General features: G+C 35.1%; 1 protein-coding gene across 1 annotated transcript; it reads right to left on the bottom strand.

The window, feature by feature from the left end:
• Positions 1 to 1529: 1529 nt before the first annotated feature.
• LOC115447462 (luciferin 4-monooxygenase) lies at positions 1530 to 12732 on the bottom strand. The gene is made up of 11 exons (XM_030174504.2): positions 12535 to 12732; positions 11731 to 11938; positions 10327 to 10525; positions 10030 to 10152; positions 9663 to 9837; positions 8291 to 8431; positions 6834 to 6959; positions 6173 to 6256; positions 5126 to 5269; positions 4497 to 4662; positions 1530 to 2057 (listed from the first exon to the last, which is right to left on the bottom strand). Exons 1-11 carry the CDS (start codon positions 12694 to 12696, stop codon positions 1930 to 1932), a joined length of 1656 nt encoding a protein of 551 aa, XP_030030364.2. The 5' UTR covers positions 12697 to 12732; the 3' UTR covers positions 1530 to 1929.
• Between the last annotated feature and the right edge of the window lie 200 nt (positions 12733 to 12932).

Genomic DNA, 12932 nt, shown 5'->3' with positions numbered 1-12932 from the left:
CTTATAAATAACAATATAAATTGACATAAAACAATGTTTTGCATAAATTGCCTATTTTCTTGCTGACTGTACATTTTTTCGAATCCTGTAAATGCAGTTTTTAATGTCTAAAGTATTTTGTAGCCACTCTTGTAAATCTATTCAGTATATTTTTTAACATTGCATGCTTTTTTCAAATTTAAATAAAGACCTGCAACCAATTATTTTTGTAGATGTTCGTGCTTGATCGCACAATTGCTTCTTGCATAATATTTTCAACCCTATTTAAATTTAATATGGTTGAAGTTTAATCAGCCGTATCTACTCGTGTAGCGACATAATATGTAGTTGGGGAATACTAAGGTAGACAGATACTATAGATTTATACGAATTTTGAACTGTCTCTCGGTTATTAATACTATTGAACCTAAATATAACTTCTTTCGCAAGCATATAAGCATAGTAATCCTCGATGACGTCACATGCAAGTATATCGTCCCTTTTTTGTTTTTTGACACTCAATCCTACTACCTAACTTCAATAGAATATAACTTGTATATTTTCTACGAGATTTCAATAATTTCTTCTGTTTTAGAATTTATTCGACGTTCATATTTTATAAATGTTATAAATAAAAATAAGTCAAATACCCTACTGACGCCCTTTGTACGAGTAGTCCTGATAAACCTTATCTGCAGAATGTGTAATTGTTTTCCTGTCAACAATGGAAAGATTTAAAAATAAATTTGTTATCGCCTATCGAATTTTCAAAAATTGCGTAATGATTAAGGAAAGATCCAGACGGTTTAATCAGAGATTAAAGTTATCAATGTCTAGTTTAGTCAGCGGCGATAGCCTAGTTGGTTGTGGAACGGACTACCAAGACGAATGTCCGCAGGTTCAAATCCCAAGGGCACACACCTCTGACTTTTCTAAAATCATGTGTGTATTCTTTATGACGGTGGAGGAAAACATCGTGAAGAAACCTGCACATCTGAGAAGTTCTCTATAGGAATTTCGAAGGTGTGTGAAGTCTACCAATCCGCACTAGGATAGCGTGTTGGACTAGGCCTAATCCCTCTCAGTAGTAGAGGAGGCCCGTGCTCAGCAGTGGGCAAGTATATAATACAGAGATGATATTATTATTATATTTATTATAATGTCTAGTTTTCGAATACACCAGACACAGTCTTAATTGGCATTTTTGTTTTGTTACGTTAAAATTTGACGTAATGGCTTGCCCAGACGTTTAGCAGTCAGACTGCGTATTTTTTGTTATATGGGAAGACTCCCACTTCTTGTATTGACTTCTCACGATAAGTTTAACACTAAAACAGTAACAAGAATATTGCGCTCGTCATCTCGTGTATGTTTTGACAGCCTTAGTGGCGTAGTAATTGTATGGAACGAATGGTAAGGCGGTTTGCTCGAGAAAGAACCTCTAGATACTGAAGGTGTTAAAAGAATAATATTAATATTTAGAATATAAAAAATATCCCACATAACGATAGTGATAATGATAATCCGGGCCTTGATAAAAGAAACTACAATGTAATAAAATAATTTATTGTAGATATAATGTTAAAATCAGATAGTCAAGTCTGTTCCAATTATTTGCATGGATTACATTATAAAGTGTGTCCGATTCTAGTGTAATTGCGTAATCCTATGTGATGCTACATTGATAACAGAAATGTAAGGTATCGAATACTTTATTGGAATCGTATTTTGCACAATAATGTCATGATATAAGTAACTATATGCCATCTTAAAGTCATACTTGCGTCCGTGCAAGTGACATCACTAAATTTATAAGATATATCTGTATAATCTTAGACCAGAACTAAGCCTTCACATTTAACAGCAAAAACTGCTACTACGCGGATGAAGGTGACTTCAACAATAATTATTCTCTCTCTACTTTGTAACTACTCTACGCCTCTACAATAATTATTCTCTGTTCAAACTCGGCACTAACTCCTTTAATTTTCTCCTGTTAATCTTCGTAGTTACTGTCATCGGAATTTCGGTAACAAACGTCACCCCGCCTCTTAGCTGCTTAGAATCAGCGAGGGAATCTGGAAAAACATATACTTCCTTACTTATTTCTTTTTGTTGAAAAATACTGGCCATTAACGGTCCATTTACAATACTAGCCAGTATTTTTTATAGTAATCTATTTATATTATTATAAGAGTTTGTTTACGCGTACCACAGCCATACCACATCGCAAAACGTGCTCCACTAGTGGTCGTATTGTGGTCGATATGTATGTACACAACAATTTTTAACATTCTACAAAATATTAGTCGTGTATTAATCAATAAATAAGAATTTTATGAAGAGTCAGATATCTGATTCCTTATATTACCAATGTAATAATCGTTATAAAGAAGTAAATTTGCAACTATATTAATACTATTAATAATATTATAAAAACTTCTTAATAGATTCCAAAAGTTTCATAATTTTAAAACGAGTCACTTCACATAATAATAGATATATTAGCTCAGAAATCAAAATATGAATAAAATTAAATAAAACAAATAGGAAAGGAATGTAACAAATAAATTAAAATTAACTTATCAAAAAACAAATGCGTGGTTGATCGCCGTTTGTGACACCTACTCAACATGGAATCAAAATGAACTATATTTTAGTAGATAATTCGTTAAAAAAATCGAGATGTATCAAGGTTGACCTATTAGTACTAGTTTTTTTTAGTTAATTCGGTTCCGGGGGACCCCAAGTTCGGAGACGCCATGAAATGAAATGAAATGATTTATTTAAATCCGTTAAATGTTATACATTATTTAGATTCCGGCAATATTAACTCTACCACCAGTTCGGAAAGCAGTTCTCACCAGAGAAGAACGGGCAAGAAACTCTGGTGTTGCTCTTTTCAAAATCAGTTTAAGGTAAAGACTACAATTCATGACAAGGAGAGAAGAAAAAAGTACAATTGGTTTTTTATTGTTGTTTAGAGCAGTTCATTTATATGCTCGTAAAATAAGGAATACATTAATTTAAATTTTCATATGAGTGCACAACCCTCTCAGGAATCATGCGTTCCTAATTCCAATTGTCATTTGATTATTGTGCTGTTTTCTCGATACCTTGTCTCTCTGCTCTCGTTAGTTAATGGCTTCTGTTCTGAATCGGTTTTTGAGATCTATTTTTGCATCTCAAGCGGCGTTGTCCAAATTTTACAATTCAACAATCTGCTGAGCCAAAACATGCGATTTATTAATATAGCGAAATATTAACTTAACACCGATTCCTATTAAGCTAATTTATTTTATGCTCGAAAGCTGCTCTAAGCGGCGATAGCCTAGTTGGGTGTGGAACGGACTACCGAGACGAATGTCCGCAGGTTCAAATCATGTGTGTATTCTTTGTGAATTTATCGTTCGCTTTAACGGTGAAGGAAAACATCGTGAGGAAACCTGCACATCTGAGAAGTTCTCTATAGGAATTTCGAACGTGTGTGAAGTCTACCGATCCGCACTAGGCCAGCGTGGTGGACTAAGGCCTAATCCCTCTCAGTAGTAGAGGAGGCCCGTGCTCAGCAGTGGGCAAGTATATACTATAGGGCTGATATTATTATTATTATTTTATGCTCTTTTAAATTTGATTACATGTCACATGACGCCATAACAAGCAGAATTTATAAAATTTTACAACACTTGCCAAATGTTATAAAACTCTGTCTAAAATAACCCAGAACCGGCCACCGTGTTTACATTTTTTATCTCGTTCGTGTTGTTTTGCATTATAATAGATGAGAGGTCTACCATATCTTGGCAAATTAGAGCAATTATGCTATCTGTAAGGAAAATACTTATTTACCCACTGATACTGTTTATTTGTACGAGGCATTACATTTTGGACTTTCACCTATTCTGTCACTCTGTCTAGATACTTTTGTTTACAAAATAAGGCGACGCGTAGACGCTGTCAACTAATCTAGATATAAAACACTGCTATATTTATCTCTCACAAGCTGTTAATTTCTATCAGATTGTCTCGATGGCGTTGTATTGCGTGCGCTGTATTACTACCGCTCTGGAGTCTCGAGTTCCACTCTCGAGTCGGGCAATGTGATATAAGATTTTTCTATTCAGTATCTAGAGTCAAGAATTTGTGTCCGATTTGGCTCGCCCCCTATCATATCACTGGACTAAAACATGGCGAAAATTAGTTGCACCAGGTGCGCCTCTACTTACCTCCATAGGAATAAAAGATGCAAATGTGTAAGTAGGGCCATGATTAATTTTATTGTACAAAATATCTATATCGGCGGTTGAAAGGCCCATTAACTTAAGCGCTATTATTTTTCGAATAATTTTGACTATATTAAAAAATATAGATAAATGTGCTGATTTTAAATATGTATGTAACTTAGTGTCGCAAAAAAATTGTCGTTTAAGTCAATTACCCTTACAACCGTCGATATAAACTTTCATCCGACTTAGAGTCAAAAGGGGTTCTAAATTTTTGATTAATAACTAAATTACCTTTGACTAAATCCTTAATTTCTTGCGCAGTCACTGTGTGCCCTGGTTTCCGAATCACACAGGCGATTGGTAAGTCCCCACATTCAGGATCTGTTATACCGGTAACGGCTACTTCGTAAACGCCTGGATGTTGTTTTATAACTTCTTCTAGTTCTGTAGGAGACACCTGGGATGCATAATAATTATGTTTTTTATATGTATTTGACTTCATTGCCCCTGATGGTAAGTAGAACGAGGTCTAATAGAATGTCGACTGACGAGAGATTACTCTTGGGCAGTCGTCAAAATTATACCGGCCTATTGGAAGCAAATATACACAGGCTGATCCTGGAACGCGACATGCTTACGGGGGCCATTATGGCGAGTTTTAACAGCTTGAATACTCTTATCTCTTGGTGGTCGCTATCCGGGCGGATATAAAATATACCACCATCAATATGTCCAGCAATGGGTAAATACGGCTGGTCATGGAACCAAGAACTCACTAAATTGTTTGTTATTTGGTTTGCGAGAGTATGCTTAAATATCGGTTAGGTTAGCAGTAGAGGGTGGAAGGGCTAGAAAAAGTTTCTAACATTGTCCACTTTTGCTTCTTAAAATTCATCTATAGTAATATTGTTCGTGCTTACCTGATAATTTTTATACTTGAGCAATTGCTTGAATCGCTCGACATAATAAAAGTTCCAATGCTCGTCTCTGTACAGCACATCGCCTGTCTTTATCCAACCATCCTTGTAGATTTCTGCAGTTGCTTCTGGGTTATTGTAGTATCCCTAGAAAACAGTAAATTGTAATTAATTTAGTAATAATCTGTTATAAAACGGTAATCAAATTTAATGCATACTACTGGAATCTTAAAATCACTAAAATGTGCGCTTTTAAATTTTTACCAGGATTATGTATTTTTCGTTGTGTGTCTGTTAACATGCAGCCTCAAAGACAAACAAATATAATAATAATAATATCAGCCCTGTATTATATACTTGCCCACTGCTGAGCACGGGCCTCCTCTACTACTGAGAGGGATTAGGCCTTAGTCCACCACGCTGGCTTAGTGCGGATTGGTAGACTTCACACACCTTCGAAATTCTTATAGAGAACTTCTCAGATATGCAGGTTTCCTCACGATGTTTGCCTTTACCGTTAAAGCGAACGATAAATTCACAAAGAATACACACATGATTTTTTTAGAAAATCAGAGGTGTGTGCCCTTGGGATTTGAACCTGCGGATATTCGTCTTGGCAGTCCGTTCCACACACAACTAAAACTAGCCGTTAAAGACAAACAAAACTTCATATTTATGGAGCGCAAGGATGTGCATTTGTCAACAAAAACAATCAACTACTAAATCCTCACGGGCAAGATCGATTCGGCGCCAGCGCATCGTACCTAATTATATTTATATAATAAATACAGCTATAGGCAGTAGGTACATTCTCGCGATTTCGTATATTATGAAGACACTCTTTATAGATACGAGATTATTCCAGCCTCCCACCTATATATCTCCCATAAGCGAGGGTCAATAGTGGCACGCATTTTATGACACTGGGCAGTGAAGCTCGGCAAGACTGAAGACTCTAACTACTCTTAATTCGCAAAGAAATTTATGAGAAATAAGGATAGGAAGGAGTTGGAAATATATGTTTCATAAGTAGTGATAATGATTATTTACCTTGAAAGTAGTGGGTCCTTTCAACCACAACTCCCCAGGGACATTTGGCTCGTTTATATCATTACCAGATTCTACATCCACCAACTGAAATAAAATATTTTAACATAGACTAAGGTAGATACTGACTAGTGAGCAAACAATCCAGTACAAAAGAAAATATATAGTGAGCTATTGTAATCTTTAAGTATATAAAAAGAAAAAAAATACCACGAGATTCTTGCAAATTTAATCTCTATAAAAAAATCTATTTCCTTTGGTCACGCCATAACTTTAACTTAACCGATTTCATTTATATATTGTTCTTTAAGTTTTCCTATACTTATAACAGTTATTGTAGAAAGATTTTTTTCTGATTTTTGATAAATGTGGATTTACGAGACAGCTGTTTTTTTTTCGGTAAAAATATAATTCTTCTGTACATGTGCATGTCACTGAACATGTTATGATGTTATGGTTATGATCCATACTCAAGTTCTAGATTTTTTTTCGGCAGGACAACGGCTGTCGTTGCTGCTCTTTATTAATATAAATAGATTCAGAAATAACTAGCAGGCTAGCAGACCTATATACGTAATGCGAATAGCAGGTACGACATTAAGTTTAGGAAAAAAGAAATAGAAAATAAAATCATATATCAGCATGATATTCACTTTTTACTTACACGATAACTTAAACATCCTATTGGTCTACCAAGAGATGACTTAGCTGGAAAAGCATCGTAGAAAGTAAAACCGCCGACTTCGCTCAAACCGTAATAAACAATAATCTTTGCTTGAGGCATTGTTCTCTGTAAAAAAAGGTTCTCAATAAACTTCTATCAAGTTACAAGCTGCTGGCAACTGACAATATTATTTTTTTTCAACATACTCAAATGTTTATATTTTATGAAAGTAGATCTAAAATTATGTGACCCATATTTTTTTCTTTTTTTAAAAGTTAGATTTTTCATTTATGATTATTACTTTGAATTTTGTTTTATTCTAAAACAACGGAAGCACCAAATTACCTCACATATACGGTTCAAGACGTAATGACCTTTGCTTTTCAGTAAAAAGGACGTGAAGCGACAATTTTTATTTGTTTCTCTCTCTTTGGAAGTGATAGCTGTGACGGACCTATTTTGAGGACCTATTGTAATATTAACATTTGACATTGACAAATGAAGGTGTCTTAGTTTTTTAAATAAATAGTAAGGTGGACCAAGGCACAACTTCATTCAACCGTATTTATGACGTCATCAAGCATTTTTCGGTTTTTAATTTATTTCCTCGAAATAAAGTATTAAAAACATATAAAAAATACATAATCGAATTCAGAGTAGAAAAATTAAGAAACGGTATTTTTTTTAGACACGCTGACATTTTGAAATGTTGTCAATTCAAATCTGTAATAATTTGCAAGACAACTCCTCTCCAGACAGAGACGGTGGCTGGGTGCGATATTCGCGTATTCGCTCGCTTTTGGCATGCGAATTAGTATGAGTATGTATTGAAGGCGTCCAGGAACTGCCACACGTAGCTTGGCGTGGTGGTTCAACACGCGCTATGAATATACGTGTCAATACATAAAATAAGGCTTTATTCCGTTATCCCCTGATAATGGTTCACTCAATCATAGTTTAATATTTTATGATTAGATTCGCCGCGTCAAAGCTCGATCAAAATGGTGCTCTTAATTTACATAACAAAATAAAAACTTTATAATTAATTTAAAAGCTTATACCTTTCCTTCTTTCACTTTTCTGTTGGGTCGGCGAAAAATAACTGGCGAATTTTTTTTTTACTTCAAGCAATGGAGGATTCTCAATACGACGTGTTTTATATTTTATTTAATGTTCGTTACCTTAAAACTCAGTTATTAACCGATCTCAAAAAATCTTTTTTTATTTGAAAGAATACGCTTTTAAATTGGCCCCATATTTTATTTTCAAAATCGGTACAGTAGTTTAGTTTTTAAACTAAAATAACTGAAAAAGTATGTCGTCTAAGGAAACGAAATTACGTATATTGCTTCCCTGTGACTTTTTGTTGATTTTGCGTTGTTCTTACCAACCTGTCATCATATCTTCTAGGAAATGTAAAAAAATTGTGAGTACACAGTAACAATTTAGGTGTTTACCTTTACGTCATCAATTACTGCTTGTGAAATGGCACTGCCTCCCAAACAGGCATGAACGATACAACTAAAATCACATGTATCGACATCTTCCGCATTCAGAAGCATTCTTGCTAATGTAGGGGTTAAAAATAATGAAGTAGGCTGTAATAAAATGTAGTTTTAAATTGAAGGGGTATGTCAGGAGTTATAACTATTCTTGTAGTTCTATAGAGTTTTTACAAGATTCTAGAAACTCTCATTTATTGTTTTTATAATAAGAACATTCCAGAGGCTGCAGACACGCCTTTCTACAATTTTAAACGCTAACTTTATGTATGAGACGGCTAACGATATAGTTATCGATAAAATATGTAATACACATTATTTTTTCTGTATTTTATTAGCGTCAACGATTGCAGAAAGGCATCTTGACTATGGCCTCTGTAGTGAAGCCCGCTACACGCCAGGCGTGTATTATTAAAATCTCTAAGGGCCTATGCACACAGTGTGTTTTTAACGCACCGACAACGTATAGATACGCCCGCTAACGCGCATTAACCGAGATTCACACGTAGACAGTAAACCTTCGCACACGTTAAAAAAAATGTGGCGTCGTAAATTATTATTCTTTTTGATACAGACGTTTCAATAGTAGTAACCCTTCCCCTATATCCCTTTTATCGACAATTTACAAACAAACGCAATACTGACGATTTTGAAGGCGGTTCTCTTATGTGTTAGTATCACTTTGTACGCCCGTCTGAATCGATACAAATGCGATAATCTACTTTTTGGTCATCTACAGCGTAGCAAATACGCGTTCGTAAAACGTGCGTCGTCGGCGCGTTAAAAATACGCAGTGTGCATAGGCCCTAAAAGGTAGGGCCAGCATATTATAATGAGAGATACAACAGTATGGCATTGTAGCGGACACGCACACACCAGTTATGTAGGCCGGTGCCTAGTTATGTTCTGCTTCATAAAATCATAAGTTGCAATCCAAATTACTAGTTTCCGATGGGATTTAATGCTCGGAGGTGAAATTTTTCCATAAATACTTTCTTACTGCACTACTTTACAAAATTACATTAGGAACTCGAATGGAAAACTTCAGGCTTTAAAACCATGAATAAAATATACGAAACGTCTGAAGGCCAGTCGGTGTTTTTTTTTTAAATTATATAATTCACAAATCTGATGTTTAAACATACATGCTACAAGTAGAAGTTATGTAACAGTACAATCATTTTGTTGCCATCTTCGGAATGTTAATCCGACATTCACTAGGTATACTTAATAAGAAACTTAAATAATGATTTTAATCAAGTTAATACTTAGATTATACTCTAAAATTATACCACATTATAATATTTAAGTAGATATGTATACTCACTCTGTATTTGTTAATAAACTTGTAGAAATCTTCTTTAAGCATTGGTTTCGAGGACTGTAGTCTTGTGAATCGCAAAATAGGCGAAAAAATATAGCTGAACACAGCTGAGAGCCATTGCAAAGGAAAACTTACGATAGCCATTTTAGTTGGTGAAGGATATGTTTCGAAAGACAACCTGAGAAATGTAGGGAATAGGGAAGTTATAAAATGCAAACTAGAATCATAATATGCTATTTTGAAAAAGTAAAGGAAACCCTAAGGTGCTGCGCATACGGATTAGTTTTAGTAACAAGGATGCGCATCAAACAATAAATCTGGTCATAAAATATATTATGCTTTGAATTGCTAAGACGAATATTGTACTTACCAATTGTAAGCCACAGAAATCCTTAAGTTCTTGTGGGTTAGGGCAGCGCTTTTAGGCAACCCGGTAGTGCCACTAGTTGAAGAAATTATGGCAATTGTTTCTACAGGATCGAAATCATTTGCTCTGGAAGAAAACATACCTTCTTTATCTCAGCACGGTAAGCGATGATAAAATAAAATTGGATGCAATAAAATGTTGCCAGAATTTGAAATATGCATAGAGACTTATTTTCTGGGAATGGAACTGAATACTTCCACGCCCACGCGTATAGTTAGTTAATATGAAATATCCACTTACTTAAATTCTGTTACAGCCTTTTCATCACCATTTATTTCCAATAAATTTGAGAAATTTAAAAAGCCGTCGCATTGATCGAAAGTAATGATTCTGGCGTCCAAATTACATTTTCTTAAGGCTGTTTGAATATCTGATGACTTTTCACTTTGACACAAAATCAGCTTAGGCCTGTTTACTCGGAATGCTGCCTCCAGCTCCACTGAAATAGTTAATAATTAATATCAGCCCTTTGTTATACACTGTCTCACTGCTGCACGGGCCTCCTCTACTACTGAGAGGGATCAGGCCTTAGTCTATCACGCTGGCCCTGTGCAGGTTGGCAGACTTCACACACCCTATTATTTTTTTCCTCATAGAGCACTTTTTAGGTATGCAGGTTTCCTCACGATGGTTTCCGTCACCATTAAAGCAAACGAAAATTTTAGAATACACTCATAACTTTAGAAAATTCAGAGGTTTCTCCCCTTGGGTTTTGAACCTGCGCAAATTCGTCACAAATACCGGACTTTCGATTTAAACGCTCGCAATCCTTTGAAATGGGTAATCCATTCTAATCTTCAATATATTATGCAGATTAGACAAACAATGCATCTTGAACGACAGTAATTACGAAGGAAGAATTGGACTTTGAACTTTGATGGTTGTATTAACTTCTGTATAACGCTGATTTGTATTTCTTATTTGATGCTATAGTTTACTGTAAGAGAAATATTGCTATCTTCTGCCGTAATACAGCAATATGTGGAAAGAATGTAGGTATATATATAATTCTCTGTTCTAAAGTCTCAATAAAAAAATGGATCCAATTGTTTCATTCTGACACGGTGTATAGTGTTTAGACAATTTATAGAGCTTCCTCGTGTTAATATTATAACATAACTTGGACTTAGGTTCCTAAGTGTCCGTTACAGAATTTTTAAGTACATTTTATTTGAAAGTTATCATATTAAACAGCTAATACAGATAGTAAGTACTCAATTTATTACTGTCAAATATTTGGGAGTGTAGATTAGAGTGTGATTAATAATTTTTTATATGCATTCTAAATTATTAAAGGTTGTTAATATTCAGCGCCTCGGTGGCATATTTTTATTACGATACAGCTGTAGTGCTGCGGTCAGTGTGTTCGATCTCCGGGTCGAGGAAAGTTATATTAAGTGTTTGTATTCAGTATTAGCCCGGAGTTTATGGCCGATATGGCGGTAGGCTCGCATATCACATCATGGACCAGAGTACACACGGCAGAAAGTGGATGCACCAGTTGCGCCTACCCCTATACCTTCGAAGATAATTTCTGCCCAATATGGCGGTAGGATCGTCCCTTACCGAAAAGTCTCACGCTTTTGCCTACCCCTTATAAAAGACGTGAATGTGTGTGTTAAAATTGATTTAGAAAATACTTACTAATTCCAAAATTGACATCAACAGAAGCAATTGGCAAACCGAGATACAACGCTGCGTAGAACGGAACAGTTACATCTAGGTGGTTAGGCGCCATTATAGTAATAACGTCGTTTGTAACAAGGCCTAATTTTCTAAAATTAATTGCACAACGAATCGATCTGTCCATTACAGAGGCATTTGTTTCGTCTTCATCTGTAGCGCCATCGATCTGAGGAAATTGTAAAATGAACCTGAATTTTACAAAAGCGAATGTAGGATTAACAATGAACACCAACAAGATTAAACAAAGTGGAGATAAGTGTGAATAATAGGAAAATAGAGTACCAAGACGAATATATTTATCTAGGGCAAGTTATCTCTATAAAGGGAATGGCAGCGAAGGAGGTCAATCGACGTATAGCCAATTCATGGAGATGATTCTGGTCGTTGTTGGACGTGTTCAAGGACAGGAACTTTGATATGAGATTGAAAAAGGAACGGTTTGAAAGATGCATCCTTTTAGTCCTAACTTATGGATGTCAAACATGGGGTATTATTCAAAACCAACATACCAAGAGCAGTTTGTCAGCGAGCAATGGACAGGAATATATTGGGTTTAATAAGGAAAGGCAGAAGGATTTTTTTTTATATATTATATTACTAATACTAATACGTAACGGATATTATGATCAGTATTTTACTATTAAACTAAAAAAAATCACTTTTCCCTTTCCAACCATCTCTCCCTTTGTGTTTTTACCCTCAGAGTGTAAATTTCAGCCCTTTAAACCCATCTAGAAATCTACTCTGTATAAAATATAGTACCTGGTTAACGAAATCCGGAGCATCACTTAAACTCTGCAGTACGATCTTGCCGAGGTGGTATATGTCGGTGGGCACGCCTGATTTTGCAACTACCCTCGAAGTCAAATCCGCCATGAACCAGTGAATTGAGTCATGGGCGTGCACGTGCTCTCTTTGCGCCATCTTGGATAAACTGAATGTAGTTCCACGTATTGCAACTACCATATTTATTGCATAGGATTAAACTATGATATGTAAATGCACTTTAATGGTGAGTTATCTGAATCGTAAAGATAAATTGGATGGGTATAATTTAGTTGTGGAAAGGTATGTGGATTTTTTTTATTATAAATAAAATTACCTTTTTAACGTAATTGATGCGAATAAAATTATATTTATAAATATTATTTAATTTAATA

Source organism: Manduca sexta, chromosome 9 (assembly GCF_014839805.1).
Source record: "Manduca sexta isolate Smith_Timp_Sample1 chromosome 9, JHU_Msex_v1.0, whole genome shotgun sequence".
Taxonomy (NCBI): Eukaryota; Metazoa; Arthropoda; class Insecta; order Lepidoptera; family Sphingidae; genus Manduca; species Manduca sexta.
Note: the sequence above shows the minus strand (reverse complement) of the source record. Positions and strands in the feature narration are given on the sequence as shown.